Here is a 20,258-nt window from a genome sequence, read left to right as displayed (position 1 = left end):
AATGTGCATGCACTCTTACACTGGCAGCCTGCTCCAGGTTTGGATGCACACAGCTGCAGAGTGCCATGTGATGTGCAACGCCTGCAGCAAGACCTGGCTTTTTAGCTAAGAGCACTTGGCCTCGCTATATTTGCATTTTTTTCCCATATTGGGCCTTTAGAGTAAAAGCCAAGAGTGGGTTAAGGTACGGCACCTGACGTCGGGTCACAAGTCAGCTGTGAGCACTACATGACATACGTCCAAGATGTGGAGACAGTCTGGTCTGGGCCGAAGAGCAGGGACAGTTTTCCATCTCCCTCCTGTTTGCACTGTCCGACTACAAATCCTCCATTACTCACCATAGTTGTTCGCGTTGCCGGTATTTTCGATCTCCAAGGCCCAGTCTCCAGACGGATCTTCATCCCAGGAATGAGTGGTCATAAAGGCCCAGTCATTGAAGCCTTCCGAGGAGTAGTCATGGGGCCTACCGAGAATACAAAAGGACCCAGAAATTAGAGGCATGGGGGTTTACCAGACAACCACAGTGCAGAGGAAGCACACACAGCATCACTCCCAGACCCACCTGACCAGTGTGAAGCTCGCATAGTGTGCTCCTCTTCTAGCAGACACATCACAAGTCAAAGCATGGCGAACCAAGCAGCATAGGATTATTCCTTCCCAGTTTCCCTCCTACAGGGTGCAATGCTAAAGCTCCATGTAACAGCATGAAGCCCTACTACGATCAGATCGGTGAGAGCACGCCCACCCCAGCAGAACATACACAGTAGATTATTCTTACACCAGAAGGAACTGACAGTACAGAAGGATCCCAGCAGCAAAACATACCCAGTCCCTGAAGAGGAGCGGTGGCACAATATGAGCTGCCTGCGAGTAGACATCATATGTGCCTCACACTGCACTCTCCCCATCTGACACAGTACAAGGGGAACAGCAAGACTCATCCCCAGCAGCACCATGCATTACCTCTGCGAAACCCCAACTTTTTGAAGGCAGTAATCCTATACTCTCCCTCAGAGAGCACCCCTGGAAATAGCACAAATAGCATACTATCCTCCACTTACCCATTTCTGTCCACACATGACATAGCCCCCCTGTACTCCATCACATTGGCGACCAAGGTACTAGCCTCCTCCCCCACCAACCGACCCACCCTCCCGACTGCAAGCAGGATGCACAACTTCCTCCACCCTCCCCAGGTAGCATACAAATGGCAGATCAGACTTAGATATCACTACTGACAGGAGAACACTTCACAATAAAATGTAGGCAGAATGGCAACGGCACTGCAGGTTTTGGCAAAGTATTCTTTCTCCACAAGAGCACACATGCTGCAGTTTTGATGTTTTTTGCATAAGGAGTAGTGCATCCTGTCCTGTTTAGAGTCTGGGAACCCTGCTTGTGGCTTCTCCATTCAGACTACGCGGAGCAGCACCGTTTCTAGGTCTAGAAACATTTGAATGTAAAACATGGCACACTGAAAATGCGGACATGGTTTGGCCAAAAGCGCCCGCACACAACAGTCCACCACCATACTTCACGCTGTTCTCTTACTCCAACTGGAAATGAAGTCACGTACTGAAACCCATACCTGGGAGCCAGGAGAGTAGAACGTGTTCCCCTAGGGCTGACAAGATATATGGTCAGATCTCCACGCCGGTTGTAGGACAGGGTCAGCCGGGCCTGCGCGTGCTCCAGCCTGCCAATGTAATTGGAGGTTCCAAAGCAGGCATCCACCTTCCGCCTTACTTCTAATCGACTGCCGATATCCCTGTGCAGAAAAAGCAAAAAATCAGAATGATCAGAATAATTACTAAATTTTCACATGATGCGCTCATCTGCTACCCAGTGAGGTTTCTACTTGTGAACAGGCCTTACTTAACCCTTCATCCAGCAGATTATAGTCAGTAAAACCATCTGCCTCCATTACAATGCAAACATAAGAGCTCCCATCCATATAGTTGTCTAAGGATTTCCCTTAAAGGATTTCCATATAAAATTATAATGCGAGATCACACGGATATATTGTGTTTATGTTAAAAATGATCTTCTAAAGCGCACCTTTCACAGGAAGGTATAGTGGCACTTAGACTTTTGAGTAATCACTTAACACAATTCCAGGCACCCTCATAACATCCAGCTTCCCGAGTGTCTAGCGCGGTTGCTGGGACTGTCGGAGGAGCTGCAGTACTCCCATAAAACTTGAAAGATTTTAAATTGAGAAAGGACGATAAAGGGGCCCTTCAAAGGCTTTTCCTATGGGAGCAAGTTTGTGTTTTATAAGAAACACTGTCAAATATTCCTTTGCTTTAGTAAAGTTACAGGACAGCACCCCACAAGAAAATCGCTCCATCACCACTGGTGTCCGCTATAGAAGGGACATCTATATCCGCTCACACATCTGCATATCATCAACCACCCTTAAGAAGTGAACTTAACCCTTCCACACCACGCATGCAGCGTGGCATCAAAGCCCCCCCCCCGCCGCCCCCCCCCCCACACACACAGACACACATACATACAAAGAAAGCTGGAAACAGCACCCGACTCAAAAAGACCAAAGGGCATCAGTGCCACCCAGCATAATGAAACACACCCCACTGTCTTTTGATGCACTCGTCTGAGCACACAATGATCTAAACAAACCGATACTGGCAGAATGCAGTCGCCGCCATCCGATACAATCAATTACTAAACAATACAGAAGTCTATTTTAACCTCACTGGACACCCCGCCTGTACGACTCAACTCTGAACAAACCGAAACCGAACAGATGCAAGGGCGACAGACCACTCGGCTACCCATTCACGAGTAGCCCAGAACCACAAAGGTGACCCAAATCCTAAAAGTGCTACAGAATACAGATACTTTTTGGAACCATACAAATGTACGGAACATGACGTCCCGTGGCAGACATCTTGTATGTGGGTGATCATGGTTCCTGGAGGGTAGGACAAACCCATCAAACCAATTCATTCAGAAGGACAAAATGATGCCAGTTACATCAGCATTCAGAGGTGGTACCCAAAAGGACTAAAACAGGCAGCTGGCATTTCCCTGGCACTGCCACTTCTGCTTGAGACGCAGAATAACTGTCTCGAGGCAGCCGCCGCGGGTTGATTTATGAGCCGCGATCCTTAAAAACACATTTGTCGAAGGATAGCGCTGGCATATTTGTTCTCAGCAAGAAGGACGCGCACCTGCCGCGGCTCTCCAACAATGTCCGCTTTCTGGAAGCGGTACAAGGCTATTGTACACCAAGTACAAGGACGCAGACAAACTGGACAAATTACAGCTGAGGCGCCCTGCCAAGGAAACGCTGCAGGAACCCACGGGAACCACCGGGGGCGCCTGGGAACGCGCCAGTGCTGAGCCGAGACTGAAGACTGCTCAAGCCTCGCCCGCTTCCTTGTACCCGGCATCAGTTAATCGATAAACCCCGCACACTACTCCGATCCGGTCACAGTAGCAGCCAGGGAGGTGTGCCACGCCGCTACAACACACCGTACTGGATGGATTCAATGCATTGTTGGGTATGTGGGTGTCAGAAGCATATACGAGGCAGCGCTGCAGTTCTGACGCTTATTTGCAGGTCTCCCTTCTTCAGCTAGGCCAAAGACCCCCTTGTTTACAAGAGCTACACGCACAGGGGTCGTGTGGAGGTATAGAAACGTCCTGAACAAGGAACATCTTCCATCTGGAATGAGATGGGCTGAGAGTAAAGCGCAAGCTGTCACAAACGAGCAGCAAATCGATTGTGAAATTAAATGGAAGGAGCCCACGGAATTCAAACCTCATTCCACTGAGCTCCGGTACTTTAAGAAGCGAGCCTGCATACCTCAAGTGGAACCAAGATCCCAAGGCAAACTGCGGAGACTCAGCCCTACAAAAGCCTCATTGAATCCTCGCTGCAGTGCGGCTGGGAAGTGAAAGGGAAGTCTGTTTCTATACCCTACAACCATTTAAAGGGCCTCTGAAAGAACGTCTGTCCTATGCATGGAGAGTGTCCACTGTGCAGGACCTGCGGAGACGGTACACTCGCCGCGGGAGGGGTGCAGGGGGAGGGGGAAGGTTTCTAGGACGAGTCTCACCACTCCAGGTAAAGATGAGGCCGCTCTCCTCAGCTCACCCCTAAGCGTCCATCAACAGTCACACCACGGAGTCCCCTCCTCATCCTCCTGCGTGGTACTCCTCGCGTCCTCCATGTGCAGCCCGTACTCCTGTGGGTCCTCTGCTGCTCCGGTCAGTGCTACTACCCGAGTCCACAGTACCGGACATAGAGTATGCCTGCTCCTGCCTGGAGTACACACCATCCTTCACTTTTCCTGCCTTCTTTATGGATTCCCTTTAATAGTAACTCTCAAGTATGACCCATTTCAGAAATACTCCCTCGAGATAAGCGAGAGGACATCTCTACTCCTACATCACGAGTACCCTTCTCTCCCACCATTTCATGAATACCCCCACTAATACCTAGAGAATCATACTACAGTATCACCTCGGAGTACCTCCAACTGATCTTCAATTCCTCGCCTTCTCATCAAGTACTTCCCTGCTCTAAAAACTACTCCCTTCAACTAGATTACGACACTAAAGATCACGTTCTCTCTACTACTCGAGTACCCTACTCCCACTTCTCGGTTGCCTTCCACCTCTCAAACACAATCTCTGAGAGTCATTCTCTCCTTCCGCAGTTTCACTCCTTCTCACGGAGTACAAACTACTCCAACATATAGTTTTAAATCGCTCATTAATACCTATACTTATTTACTACTCGCTCTGTGCTCAAAAAGCTACTTAGATGTGTAAGCTTAGTATACATGTGCGACTAGCTTGATTTAGGAGTGCAAGCAATTCACAAAACATGAAATGTATCGGTTTGTGGCATGTAGTGCTGTAGATTCACATGCCGTGCATACTCCTACAATCTGTGTTGGGTATGGATGTGTGCAGGTTGTTTTTCGTTGAAGTCTTTCAAGTGACAAGGTACAGTGACTCACCCTCTTGTTGGTAATGCACATGGTCATCAACTCCATTGTTAGATTGTTTCCCCACACGACGGGTGAGGATGAAAAGTGAAGTGAAGCGATGTATAGAGAGATGTCCACGCAACAGAGGGAAAAGATAGTAAAAGACACTGCAATGCCCAGAGGCATCCAGAAAGGAGAGTGGGCGCATGTGAATCTACAGCACTACCTGCCACAAACAGACACTTAACGTAATATTCAGTTCGAGGAATGTGTGCCTGTAGATACATATGCCATGTACAGACTGTAAAGCAGTCATCCCAAAAGTGGTGGCAAGCCTGTGTGTATAGCAGTAGATTGGAAGAGTGTACGGAGTACTGCCTGGCCAACACTAGCTTGTTGGTGGGCTAGCAAATCCACGCAGGAATGTTTTGTAAAGGTGTGTGTTGTGGACCAGGTAGCTGCTTTGCATATGTCAGCTATTGGAATGTTCCCCAGAAAGGCCATAGAAGTTGTTCTTTTAAACATGTTTTGCTAGTGTCTGGTCTACTTGTGGACTGAATAGATGTTGACCATCAAATGGCATGTTAAGCAGGTTCTGCTGTACCTCCGGCTTGAAGCCGGAGATACGGAGCCAGGTGTGCCTGCCCAGGAGGATACTAGAGTTTACCCCTCTGGCGGTAGTGTCGGTGGCATCTAAAGCACAGCAGATAGTGGTGTTAGAGACCTGTTTCCCCTCAGATGTCATAATCCCTTTTCCTGTGCTCCTCTGGGAGAAGTTTGAGAAGCGCCTCCATCTCATCCTAATGGAGGCGGTCATATCTCAATCAATCAGGTTTTTTGTAGAGCGCAACTACTCACCCGTTGCGGTCTCAAGGCGCAGAGGGGAGTTATCTGCGGTTCAGCGAGCTATTGAAGTCCTTCATGATTTGAGAGAGTGATGGCGATTGCCTGAGATGTAGCAGCAGGGCGTTCCAGGTCTTCGCAGCGAGGTAGGAGAAGGAACACCCTCCAGCCAAGGTCTTGCCGATCCGTGGGATGGAGGCCAGGGCCAGTTGGGTGGAGCAGAGATGTCTGGTGGGTGTGAAGAAGCAGAGGCGGTGGTAGAGGTAGGGAGGTCCTGCGCTGTGGAGGGGTTTGTAGGCATGCATTAGGAGCTTGAAGGGGATTCTTTTGCTGTTCGTGAGCAAGTAGCAGTCTCGGGTGCCCGGTGATGTGGCTGCAGTGGGGGATGTTCAGGATGAGTCTGGCAGAGGCATTCTGGATGTTCTGCAGTTTCTTTAGGAGTTTTTTGGTGGTGCAGGCATAGAGTGTGTTGCAGCAGGCGAGTCTGCTACCGGCAAGCGCCTAGGTGACCGTTTTCCTGGACTCGGTGGGCATACACTTGAAAATCTTTCGGAGCAGGGAGAGAGTGTGGGAGCAGGAAGACAAGGAGGCCCTGATTTGGAAGTTCACTGAGAGCGAGGAGTCCAGGATGATGTCGAGGTTGCGTACGTGGTTCTTGGGCATGGGTCCGAGCACTGCGGGCCACTAAGAGTCGTCCCAGGTGGAGGGGTTGAAGCCCAGGTTGAGGACTTCGATCTTGTCTGAGTTGAGCTTGAGGCAGCTGTCCTTCATCCAGGGGGCGACTGCCTTCATCCAGTTGTAGTCAGTCAATAAACTTTATTCGGTTGTGCGAATTGACAACCATAAAAGCGTTTACATTACATTTAAAAAGATCACAATAATACATAAGGATAAAATACAGTTAAGATAAGCAGGTGAAGACATATATACAACAAGCATTCAGAGTATTTTGTGGAGTCCATTATAAAAAAGAGGTAATAGCAATTCATATATTATTTTTATCCTTCCATACTATTTCTAAATTTTACTGCCAATTTTAAAAAACTACATAGATGCATAGTATATTCACAACTTAGTAGCTGTAGAAAGTGCAGTGCAGGACGATATTGTATAAAATTTAGTTTTTTCAGACAGGGTTTTAAAAATAGATTCCTCGGTACAGTATAAAAGGGACAAAAGAAAAGAAAGTGTGCCAGGTCTTGCGGAGACATGTCGTCGCAGCCGCAAGCCGGCAACACTTGCCCACGATGAGATCCCCTGGGTACAGCCAGCAGAAAATGAAACAGATTAAACCTGAACCTGATCAGTAAAAAACGGTCATAACTGGACAATTGCCAGGATAAATAGGGTTCCATGAGCAAGGTGCTTTTTACTAATACATGATTACGGACACTTTCTTTTTTTAGCTCACGTGATTCCCTATCTTGAATTCTAAAATCAATAAAAGCTTTCTTGACCGTTATAACATCCTGTTTAGTGATCGATTCAGGGGATAAAAAGAGTTCAGGGCGACCTAGATCAGCAAAGCACTTAAAAAGATACTTTAACCAGGGAACCTTCATCCTGTTGTCCCATGTGATTGACTCTCTTAAAATAAGCTGGGTTAGTGGAATGTTGTCATTTAACCAACAATTCATCCAGCATAACAAGGGATTAACAGCAATCTTGTCACTTACGAAAGAAACCCCCAGTTCCTCGTGCACGGAGAAGTTGGCCGTGCCCCTGGGAACCCTTAATGCTAATTTCAGGAAGTTATTTTCGACAGTCTGTAAGGGATCCGGGGGAACATAACCCCAAATTTCACTTCCATAACACGCTGTGGAGACACTTTTTGCTTGGTAAAGTTGGAGCAAAGCGGCAATAGGACTATTGCCCACTTTCTTAGAAAAGTCCATTATTGCCGCGTTTACCCTAGTGACTTCTCCCTTCTTTTTTTCAATCACGGGTCCCCAATTTAATTGACTGTCAAAGAGGACCCCGAGATAGGAAAATGTATGTGTAGTAGGAATACGTACACCATTTACATTTAGGCAATTTGCTTTTTTATTTCCCTGTCCAACCTTCATTATGTAAGATTTAGAGTTATTAATGCTTAACTCTCTTGAGGTCATGAAAGAATGGAAGGAGTCTAGTAAGATTTGTAGACCGTTTGCTGTTCTTGATAGGAGAACTGCGTCATCCGCATATAAAAGGACTGGCAGCCCCCTACGGCCTATATACGGATAATCCGTATTAGTGCTTAAAAGATGCTCTTCCAAATCATTTATATATAGGTTAAAAAGGAATGGGGCCAGGATGCAGCCTTGACGGACACCACGATGCACCCCAAAGTCTTTGGTCACATTCAGATCTTGGGTGAATCTGACATTTGCATTGGTGTCCGAGTGCATATCATCTAACAAATCAACTAAGTTTGGATCCACACCCATTTTTAGCATGGCGTCCCAGAGCTTCCCCCGGCTCACACAATCGAAAGCCGAGGAAAGATCCATGAACGCCATATGGATCGTTCCTCTTCGAGCCTTAGTATACTTCGCGATGATGAGGTATAAGTTTAAACATTGTGAAATCGTAGAATGACCAGGCCTGAATCCATACTGGATTGAAGATATTATGTTATTTTCTTCTGACCATCTGACCAATCTGTTCAATATTACACCTCCCACAACTTTAACCACGGAGTTTATTAAAGATATTGGTCGATAGCAGGCAGGGCTACTGCGGTCTCCTTTTTTAAAAATGGGCACAATAGTGGATACCCCCCATGATTTTGGGCATCCACAAAGCACAGCAGCATTAAGTACAGCTGTAAGGACCGGTGCCCAGAGTGATATACAAGATTTAAAAAGATCAGGAGGGAGACCGTCAGGTCCTGGGGCCTTGTTGTTTGATAGGCCTTCTATACCCTTTATTACCTCATCAGTTGTGAAGAACAAAGATTTTTCACTAATTTCTTTTGGGCTGCATTGTACCTGGGAACCGTTACCTTTGAAAATGGAACTGAAGTAGTTAATCCAAACTTCTTCTGGGATATTGGTGCCTATACTTGAAATACTGGGATGATCAAATAAGGGCTTGTTAATGATCTCCCAGAACTTAGAGCTATTTTTAAGTATCTCTGGATCTAACAAGGACTCCCAAACGCTTTTCTTGATAGCACGTTTGCGAATGGCAAGAGACTTTTTGTACTCAGCCCGCAACACCCTGATGGTTGAAGGTTCTCTCTGGTTTGTTTTTAATGCCTTCTTGAGCTCGCGACTGGCCTTCGAACAGTTGCTGTCAAACCATTTTGGATTATTGGGTGAGTTAGCTATCCTCTTAGCAGGTAACGTTAAAAGTGACTCCACCTTTTTAGCAATCTCATTAAAAGACGTCAGAATTTGTAATGGTGCTGAAGCAGTAGATGTACATGTTATCAGATCATGGTGGCATACATTGTTGATAGAAGAATAAAATTGCTTACAGTCCACCATTGACCACTTTAAGCGTCGCTTACCATTAATGCATTTAGTGGTACCACAGTCCTCTCGAGGGTTATGTTTTACGAGTAAGTTCACACCCAAAGTGATACGTAAAGGATTGTGATCGCTAAAAATGCTTGAAATAATCGAAAAATCCCCAACAAAATTAACAAATTCTGCCGATAATAGGATATGGTCTATATATGACCCTGTTGCGTGACCTTTAAAAGTAGGGGTTGAAAATACAGTTTGATCCTCAACTAATGACATAGCAGTGAAAAGGTTATATTCATTCATTAAGTCATTTAAACATGAACCCCTTCGCGAGTGGTCAAAGTGTATTCCTTCCAGGTTGTTACAGCCCAAAAGACCAACAGGACTCAGGCTAGGATTCCCACATAAATGAGTGTTGAAATCACCCGCTATTATCTTAAGGCGGGGAAGGGAATCATCTTTGGCCCTTAGGAATTCACGTAATGACTCCATATTGCAATCGCCAGACTGACTCACTGCGTTATAAAAGTTGATCAGAGCAAAACTTGTACTGCCCCTCTTAAATTCGACAACCTGAATATTATTATTGCCAGAGTGATGTACAGTTTTAAGGCATAATATTGATAAGTTAACAAAGATTGCCAAACCCCCTTTAGCTCTACCACTAGATGAAGGAACTGCCGAGGTTATAAAACTCTCATAACCGTCAATGTGTATATTTTTCCCCACTGCCCAGGTTTCTTGGAGGCATATAACGGGGTAATTTTTAACAAAGGATAACCAATCTATATTAGACAATTTATCCTGCAGTCCAGCTATATTCCAGGATAATAGCCCCTCCTTATATTTAATTGGTTCGTATTGTAATATAGCCACATTTCCACATGCAATTTGAGTGGTAGGTGTTAAGCCTGTACAGCAGCGTACCCCATCTGACCCAGGATTAGCCGAAGAGCAAGCTTGAGGACAGGCTGGGTTTATATCAGTAGGTAAACCTGGTATATCTATTTGATTCCAGCCAACCAAACCCCCATCCTTACTGCCTTGCGGTTCTAACCCTTGAAAAATATCTCCAAAGACTGTAACTTCTGGCAATCGGTCGGTGGGGAGGAGGTTAGAAGATGTGTCAGGTAGTCATTCCACCCCATCCAGTCCCCCCACGTCTGAGAAGATGCCATACCTATTGGAGATGGGAATGTTAAAATGATTATTAAAATGGGTAGAGTAGTATTGATCTGGAGGGGGTGATCGTATTGGACGTTCCCTTCTATCCTGACTATACCCCCAGTTGTTAGTTGGTACCTCAAAACCCCAGCCATTAGATGTCGCTGGCCATGTAGGCCTGGTGAAATTATGGATAGGCTTAGGATAGGACATGCTTCGCTGTTTTTTGCCAAAAAATTCTAGGGTGAGAGGAATGATGGTACCTCTTCTGCGCTGCGGCGGCAAAATATTTGGCAGGATGTTTGGTAAAACTGCAGAATTGGCAAGATTTATAATAATGCAGTCACCCTTGAATTTTTTAGGGTTTTGACCTATCCATGGGACCCTTCTGGCTGACTTGATGTCACCAGCTAGCTGTTGTTTCCCCCACGGGGCCAACTGCATATTGCCTGATAACCAGTACAGAGCCTTACTTGTTACTGCCGGGGGGGATTCTGATTGATCTGGGGCTAATGAGGGGACGTTAGCCAATACTAGTACTAATGGAGCCGCATCTTCCAGAAACTGTACCGTAACTTCTTCTGTAGTAGGTGCAGGTATTACAGGCGGAATTGGGGGTAATATATCTCCTGGCCGTAAATGAGGTGTCGCTGTAGATGAGGACTGTTCCTGTAAATTTGTGTGTACAGAGTTTGAGGTAGTGCCTCCCTCAAATGAAGGAAAAAGAACCTCTTTTACAGGTAGAGCTAGGCTGGTAACTGTGTCTGATATATTAGACACAGCTTCTACTAACTTGTTTTGATCTGCACCTAGTTTCTTTATGTCAGCAGTTAGCTTGTCCAATTTGGTCACTACTGGTTTAATTAAGATTTTAAGTTTAGTGTCAATTAGATCAGCTAATCTTGATAATAACTCCAGTTGTAGTTATGGAAGTTGCTCTTGGCGGCTGTGGGTTCGTCGGTGAGGGAGAGAATCAGCAGGGTGTCATTGGCTTAGGAGACTATGTTGAGACTGTGGTTTCAGACAATGGCTGCAAGTGGGGCCATGTAGAAGTTGAAGAGGGTGGGGCTCATGGAGGAGCCCTGAGGCACTCCACAGCTGATCTGTGTTCCGAGAGATCTGGGGAGCAGCCCAAAAGATTTAGGAATACGCCAATGGTTGGCTTATTGCATGGCCACCCTTTTCCCCTCAGCGTCTACATGTTTGCTTGCCTCATTTGGTGGAGGGGCATCGCTAGTCGTCTGGGAGTCGACCTTCTTACAGGCAGTAGTGACAACCAGGAAGTCAGGTGGGAGATATCTACGCATGTAGAAGGTGGCAGTAGGGGAGGCCTTGTACTTTCACCACCCTGGGAGTAATGACCCTAATGTGGACAGTCTTGAAATGTCAGGAGCATGCCACAGCATGCCCTTGAGCATGGGAAGGAACTGGGTAAAACAGTGAGTGGAAGAGAAAATCTCAAACAGAAAATAATCTTCTAGAAATTCAGTGTAGAGATCTAGCTAATGGAAGGTGGCGGCCCTACTAATAAGCTTGCAGTAGGTTGTGGAGTAGTCTAGAGGGAATGGTGAACAGGGTACAAGTCAGGATCTGTGTCCGTGCGGGTATCCGCATCATAAGAGTCTTAGGGGTCACCCTGCAGAGTGTGAAAGGTGCGCCCGCCACTTCCTCCCCATGGCATCCCATGTCAGAATGGTGTTCAGGAAAGGGGGTCCCCTGGGGAAGCAGTTGGGGAAGTTGAGAGCTGTGGAGCCGGCTGAGGCAATAGGTGTGTGCAAGGCAAAGGGTTTGTTGCCATGTCTGATTTCTTGCGCAGCTTGGGTGGTGCTGCCATGTCCAAGGTTTCCTCCAAGGACTGCTGGAGTTTGGATGGCTGAGCAGCACACCCCTGAGGGCAGGCAAGGATCTGGCCCGTGTAGGGATGGATGACCAAATGTCTCTTAGAGTGTTGATCTCCTCTTGGAGTTTATGAAGGATTGGTTCGACATTGCCTGAGCCGAGGTCAGACCTGCTGTTTGACGCCGAGGGTTTAGACTTGGAGGGTAGTTTTGGTGCCAAAGGTGTGGACCCCGAAGGGCTGGTGGTTCAGAGGCGGAAGCGGTTGGTGCCTAAGCAGCCTGCCTCGATGGCTTCTTTGGCACAAAGCTTGAGCTGGGAGTAACCTACGAATGTGGTGGTCGGTGTCTACCGTGTCCCAAAGGCAGTGGTGGCCCGGTGGCCTGCCTCAGATGCTCCAAAGTGGCTGGATGACGCTGGAATTTGGCAGCTTGACTTGCGAGTAATGTTGACAGGGAGGAAATACCATACTCATAGCTTGCTGACCTAGTGGTAGATCCTAGGCTTCGAGATTGGAGTAAGAGCTGTCGTCGGGTGAGAAAGCTTCCTTATCTGCGGCCAATGTCTATTGATGGTGCGCCCCCCTTGAAGTCCTCAATGCCGAATAGGTGCGTGCTGGCATCTGTGCTCCTGCGCGACATCTCGAGACAACAGGCCTGACAGTTGCAGAGGCTCGTCTTGAAGAGGAAGACATAATAGGCGTCTCAAGCAGCCTCATTGTGCTCAGGTAAGAGAAATTATAGACCGGATGGCGGTCAGTCAGAGGGTACTTTGCATGGCACTGAAGGCAGTAGCAGAATGGCATACGTTCCGTCGAGGCATGGTGGAGATAGGTGATAGGGAGTTGGTAGAAGGCCCAAAAGGGCAAGGCCCACAAGGGGCTGCAGCCTACCCGAACACCTCTCGAACAAAGCTGCAAACAGACACCGAAACAGAAAAGGAAGATGTGATCGATAATAATACTGTCTGAAGGAAGGAGCCCATTCAGACTGTAAGAGCACCGCAACAGTGTCGAACTGGAGCACACGTCCGAACCAGATGGCGGAAAGAAAACAACCTAGAAATGGAGTCGATAATGCGCATTACCAACAAGAGGAGGAGTCACTGAACCTAGTGACTCGAAAGACTTTTTTGAAGTAAACCAACTTGCACACATCTGGGCCCTGCACTAGATGGAAGGTGTATTCACAGCATGTGCGTCTACAGCCACACATGCCTCGACATAGTATTTCTCTAGTATGGTTCAATACATGCCAGAGTAAATCACCTCTGCTCCATAGCTGAGGAGTTGGTCTTCCCTGTTGGGAATGTTCTGGAAAATGTACCAAAACCCACAAACAGGCGAGTTCGTGCATGTAGACAAACTTGTCTGCAACCCATTACCATCTTAGAAACAGGTGCAGATTTACTCGAGACAAGGACCAGAGTAAATCTCTTTGTTGGTGGAAAAGGGCAGGGAATCCTCCAAAATGATTGGGAGTGTAGAGGAAAAGATTTAAAGATCTCCCCCCAGTACATTTAGAATTTAATAAAATGCAACTGGAGTCATGTCAAAGCATCTCCATACATTTATTACCTTCGCTGATTGTGGGGAGAGGCCATGACTCATGAGAGGTGAGGTCACCATGCCACTTCCCTCTCAACAATTGTAAAAGTTAATGAAACTCTGTTTATCTGCATATATGGTTTATGCCATGCCATTTTCATGTGCATTTGTATTAAACAAAAGGTAATTAAAGTAAACCAGGATGCAAGGAGTTACATTTGTGCAGTAGGGCAAAAACACATTGAAGCGGTCTTATGACTGTAAGGATAGTCATGTGTAAAGTAAATTTAAAACAATTTGTGAGACAATAAGGCAAATGCTACTTACCAGTATGCATCTGTTCTTGGCATGTAGAGCTGCAGATCTACACACTGTGCATAGATCGCCAACTGGTGTTGGGCCCGGATGTTTGCAGTTGTTTTTCCTCTTGGAAAGTCTTTGGAAGTCACGAGGTATGTGGCTCCTCCTTTGGATCGTATTGCGCATGGGCTTCGGCTCCATCCTCAGATTGTTTTTCGCCAGCAGGGAAAGATGGAGCGTAGTAACAGTGAAGATACCCATGTGTGTTGTATCTAAATAAGATAAACTGGAACAGATAATGGTAGCCGGGGAGGCGGGTGGGCGTGTGTAGATCTGCAGCTCTACATGCCAAGAACAGATGCATACTGGTAAGTAGCATTTGCCGTTCGAGGCATATGAGCTGCAGATTACACACTGTGCATAGATTATATAGCAGTGCCCATCCTTAGCGGCAACCACCCGTATCTGTTGCAGTGGTTTGAAATAATGTTTGGAGTACAGCCTGGCCCACACTAGCCTGTTGCTTAGTTTGCACATCTACAAAATAGTGTTTAGTGAAAGTGTGCGGTGTTGACCATGTAGCTGCTCTGCAGATATCATCTAATGGGATGTTCCCTAAAAAAAAAAAATCAATGAAGCCCCTATTTTACGTGTAGAGTTGGCTTTAGGGGGGGGAACGGATAGCATTTGTTTTGCTCTGTGGTAGCAAATCTGAATGCATTTGACAATCCACCTAGCTATCCCCGACTTGGAGATGGGGTTGCCTTTGTGTGGTGGTGAGAAAGAGACACAGATGTTTGGTCTTACGAAAAGGTTGTGTTCTCTCGATGTAGTAGAGTAAGGCTCGTTTGACATCCAATGTGTGAAGAGCTCTTTCTGCAATGGTCTGTGGTTGCGAGAAGAATACTGGTAGTTCTACAGATTGGTTTAGGTGAAAAGGAGAAATGACTTTAGGGAGGAATTTTGGGTTAGTACGGAGAACAACCTTGTTATGGTGCATTTGGAGAAAAGGTTCTTGAATGGTAAGTGTTTGTATCTCACTGACCCTTCTGAGGGAAGTGATGGCTGCAAGAAAGGCGGGTTTCCATGTTAGGAATTGAAGTTCACATTTGTGTAGAGGTTCAAAGGGAGGCCCCATTAGTATGGTGAGAACGATATTTAGGTTCCACACAGGTGAGGGTGGCACTCTGGGGGGAATTATTCTCTTGAGGCCTTCCATGAAGGCCTTAATGGCAGGTACTCTAAAAAGTGATAGATGTTGCCTGTTTTGTAGATAAGCTTGTATGGCTGCAAGGTGCAGTCTAATAGACGTATAGGCTAGATTGCATCTTTGTAGGTGTAGTAAATAGCCTATGATGTGTTGAATGGACACATCTAGGGGATTGATGGTATTATTGTGACAATAGACCACAAAACTTTTCCACTTGGCTGCGTAGCACGCTCTAGTGTTGGGTCGCATAGCTTCTTTAATGACGTTCATGCAGTCAGGGGGAAGATTTAGATTACCGAATTCTAGGATTTCAGGAGCCAGATTGCATGGTTGAGCTGAGCTGGGTCCGGGTGCCTGATCGCTCTATGGTTATGGGCTAAGAGGTGTGGAGAGAGGTGTAACTTTTGGTGTGGTACTACAGATAGTTCCAGCAGTGTGGTGTACCACGGTTGTCTGGCCCAAGTTGGTGCTACTAGGATTAGTGTGAGGGAGTGTTGTAGTTTGCGCACCACTAATGGAATGAGTGGGTTAGGCGGAAAAGCGTATGCAAATCTGCCTGACCAGTTCATCCATATCACATTGCCTTTGGACAATGGGTGTGGATATCTGGCGGCGAAGCTTGGGCATTTGGCGTTTGTGGGTGGTGAAGAGGTCTATCTGTGGATGCCCCCACATTTGAAAGTACGGGTGAAGAACTTGCTGGTTCCATTGGCGCGCTAAGCACTCTTGGAGAGGACGCATCTGGAGTCTTGCGTGAGGTACTATGAATATGCAAGAGGTCATCATTCCTATTAGTTGCATGAACACTCGAGCTGGAAGAGAGTGTTGTGGCTGAAATTTGGCGCGTAGAGCCTGAATGCTTGCTATCCTGGCAGAACTGGGGTAGGCTAGCGCTCTTGAGGTGTCTATAGTGGCACCCAGGTATTGTTTTACGTGGGACGGTTGGAGATGGGACTTTGCGTGGTTTACTGTGAAGCCCAGTTGGTGAAGTAGCTGGATAGTGGTGTGCATGTGCTGTACACACTGGTTGTATGAACTGGCCTTTATTAGCCAGTCGTCTAGGTATGGGAATACATGGATGTATTGTCTCCGCAGGTGTGCTGCCACTACTGCTAGGCACTTGGTGAATACTCCTGGTGCTGTCGTGACTCCAAATGGGAGTACTTTGAATTGATAGTGTTGGTCGTGCACTACAAATCTGAGGAACTTCCTGTGAGCGCTGTGAACAGGAATGTGGAAATAGGCGTCTTTGAGGTCTAAAGTGGTCAGGAAATCGTTGTGGGAGAGCAATGGAAGTACCTGCTGAAGTGTTACCATGTGAAAATGGTCTGAGTGTATGTATCAGTTTAGGGGCCTGAGGTCTAGGATGGGCCGAAGAGTGTCGTCCCCTTTTGATATGAGAAAATATATGGAGTAGACCCCCATATTTTGTTGGTTGGTAGGAACCCGTTCTATCGCCCCCTTTTGTAGGAGGAAGATTACCTCCTGCTTTAGTAGTCTTCCATGTTCCTGTGACATTGGGCGTTGTCTGGGTGGAATGTTTGGGGGGGTAGATATTAGTTCTCGGCAGTAGCCTGACCAAATTATTTGTGTTACCCATTTGTCTGAGGTGATGGTAGTCCAGACAGGAAGGACATTTTGGAGTCTGCCCCCGACCGGAGTGGGATGGTCTGGGGGGAGTGGAGGGGAGTCATTGGGTAGGTGCGGAGGCAGAGCGGGCAGTGTTTGTCTTGCCTCTGCCCTTATTATTGTTGCCTCTGTAGCCGCCTCTTTGGTAACCCCTTGTAAAGGTGGATTGGATAGGGGCCTTATATGAAGTGGAAGCGGTGTCAGAGGAGTAGCCTCTGGATGTGCTCCGAAAGGAAGAGCGGTGAAAGGAGCGCCTGGGAGGGTGCGATTGGAAGGCTCCCATAGACTTCGCCGTATCCGTGTCTTTTTTCATTTTTTCTAGGGCCTCATCCACTTTTGGGCCGAACAGATGTTCCTGGTCAAAGGGGTGGTTCAGGATGGAAGCTTGCACTTCTGGTTTAAAACCGGAGATCCTTAGCCAGGCATGGCGAAGGAGGAGGATGCTGGTATTAATGGCTCTGGAGGCGGTGTTGGCTGCATCTAGGGCACAGCGGATGGAGATATTGGTAATGGTTTTGCCCTCCTGAATTAACTCACTTGCCCTATTTTTATATCTGTCAGGGACGTGTTGCATTATGGCTTCTAGTTCATCATAATGGGCCCTGTCGTATCTTGCCAGTAGCGTTTGTGTATTAGCTTGGGATGCAGTGCGCTTGCCCGATGCGTCCAAGAGTTTTGACTTTGTCAGGTGGTGGTGCTTCGCTTGACGCTTGGGAGTTTGCCCTCTTTCATGCTGTAGACACTACTAGGGAATCTAGTGGTGCTGGCCCTCTGATGTAGGCGGGATCTGTAGGGGCAACTTTATATTTTTTGTCTATGCGCGGGTTAATGACCCTGGCTCTGACCGGGTCTTTAAAGACCTCCGGCGCGTGTTTGATAACTCCTTTGAGCATGGGCAGTATGGAGGTGGCCCTATGCGTGGTGTCGAAAGTATCGAGAAGGAAGTCCTCCTCCACGGGGTCGGTATGGAGATCCACAACGTGATCGTGTGCAGCCTTTTGGAGTAAGTGGTTGAACCCCAATGAGTCTTCTGGTGGGGATGGTCTCGAAGGGTAGAGATCATCTTGCGGGACGTTAGGAATGTCAGGAATGTTATAGTCGTCCCATGGGTCTGGGGAGCGAGTGGGGTCCCCTGTAGGTAGGTCATGGGGTACGTCCCCTATGTCATCATAGACATCATCATTATCATCATCCGGAGAGGGTGTGGGGGAATGATGAGGTGGGGGGGAGGAGGTGGAGGAATGGAAGGTGGAGGGGTGGAGGAGGGGAAGGTGGAGGGGGTGGTGAAGGCATTCTGAAAGGGGTGGTAGCAGAGTCCTTCCTCTTTGGAGGTGGAGCTGGGGCAAGCTTTTCCAGCGGTCTCTTTTTGATGCTGAGCATCAAATGTCCGGTTTTGGGGTCCTTGATCAATGTCTTTTGCAATGGATCAGGTGTAAAAAGTTCTTCAGAGGGTGGCTTGTCCGTCGGCGCTGAAGGCATCGGGGCCATCGGTTTTCTTGTTTTCGAGTCGGCACTAGTCCGCTGTTTGGAACTATGCGGTTTGGAAAGGGCTGTCTGTTTACTCTGTTCCGAGAGGGTTTTTGGCTTCGAGATATCGGTGTCGCTGGCCTTATGTTTTTTTCTCGGTACCGGGGATGGCGTCGGTACCGAGGAGCTGGAGCAAGTTTTCGGCACCGAGTGTTTTGGTATGGAGCTCGGTGCCAAGGAGGAGGCCCTTTTCTTTTTCGGCGTCGGTGCAGAAGAGTGTTTCCCGGCACCGACGGTGGGCTGGCTCGAGCCAGAGCCGCCGGAAGGCTTAATAGGCTTCTTTACCGGTCCCGAAGGTGCGGTGTGGGAAGCAGTGTTTTTGGTCGTGTCTAGACCTGGAGGCGAAGGCGTGACCGAAGCCTTTTGTGGTGCCGTCGAGGGTGTTGGGGGGGGGGGGGGACGACTTCGGTACACATGACCCTCTGTGTCGGAGTGATGTCCTCCACATCTGAGACTCTCGTCTGTGTGTTGTCCTTCTGGAGCGTCTACGCCTTCCCCGAAGAGGTCGTCTGGAATCGCAGTCGATGAGTGTGCCATAGTTCTTCATGCCCTTTGGTCTCGAATGGTTTTCTTGGACCGGAAGGACTTGCACGCCGGACAGTCTCGAGCCTCGTGTTCAGGGGAGAGGTAGAGGTTACATACTTCGTGAAGGTCGGTGTGGGGGAATTTGGACCCACATCGAGGGCACTTCTTGAAGGGGGTCCTTTCCATTAGCCAGGACCGGAGCCCGTCGTCGATGACTGGAATCGAAGGTGTTGATCGATGAGAGCCACGCCGAGTTTGGAGATCGTGATTAAAAACAATATCACAAATTGGGGTGAGGATTGTGCGTCGATAGAAGAACTGGAAACTGTTCGGAACTGGAGCGCGAAGATCACATCCGAGCCCGATGGCGGAAAAAAACAATCTGAGGATGGAGCCGAAGCCCATGCGCAATACGATCCAAAGGAGGAGTCACATACCTCGTGACTTCCAAAGACTTTCCAAGAGGAAAAACAACTGCAAACATCCGGGCCCAACACCAGATGGCGATCTATGCACAGTGTGTAATCTGCAGCTCATATGCCTCGATCATGAGGTTCTAATGCGAGACTCAAACTAATATTGTGATAAACTGGAATTGCACCTTTAGGCTGTAGTACTAAATGTGTGAATGTGCATTTATTAGTAAATTCACTGTAAATAACGCGAGTTAAAAATATTTATGCCATGGTAGCAAATTTAAATGCAGTACAAAGTATGTTATTTAAAGGGACTGTCATAATAAACATACATTTGCACATGTATTACTACAATGCTAAGATCAAATTGCAATTTATTACGACAGTACAACAAAGCAAAATGGTTACTTACCAGTAGGAGTAGTTTTGTATCTTGAAGAGTAATCTGTATTCACATGCTATGCATCTATTCCGCCACCTGGTAATTGGTTCCGGAATAGTGTCTCGTCTCATTTTTCTTTTTGGCGTAGACCTCCATTTGGTGGCAAGTCCATCCTCTGAGTGACAACAGATGTGCTCCCTAGAAGTTCTTGCACTTGGTCGCCATCTTTGGGTAAGCCCCCTCCCCCCCTTTGACAGGTGGAAACTTCCTCCTTGATGTGGTGTTCACCTTGCCAGATTGTTGGACCACTTTTCTGGGGAGGCGGGTGGGTTGCACGTGAATCCAGAAAACTCTACAAGTTGCATAACTACTCCTACTGGTAAGCAACCATTCCATTTTGCAGCATGAATTCTATACGGATTCACATGTTGTGCTTTGATTATGTAGCAGTATTGTTA

The 20,258-nt window shown here is 47.4% G+C and overlaps 1 protein-coding gene across 3 annotated transcripts in view; it reads right to left on the bottom strand.

Moving 5' to 3' along the window:
• The window catches only part of FURIN (furin, paired basic amino acid cleaving enzyme), a 382,970-nt gene that overhangs the window by 23,133 nt on the left and 339,579 nt on the right, over positions 1–20,258 (bottom strand). For all 3 annotated transcript variants that reach the window (XM_085644360.1, XM_085644361.1, XM_085644362.1), the window contains 2 exons: positions 1,589–1,768; positions 339–463 (listed from right to left, as the gene is read on the bottom strand). In XM_085644360.1, coding sequence (XP_085500486.1) covers positions 339–463; positions 1,589–1,768 — 305 coding nt within the window. The remainder of the gene's footprint in view (positions 1–338; positions 464–1,588; positions 1,769–20,258) is intronic.

The sequence above is a fragment of the Triturus cristatus genome, chromosome 3_1 (genome assembly GCF_964204655.1).
Source record: "Triturus cristatus chromosome 3_1, aTriCri1.1, whole genome shotgun sequence".
NCBI lineage: Eukaryota > Metazoa > Chordata > Amphibia > Caudata > Salamandridae > Triturus > Triturus cristatus.
This window is presented reverse-complemented; position numbering and strand designations above follow the sequence as displayed.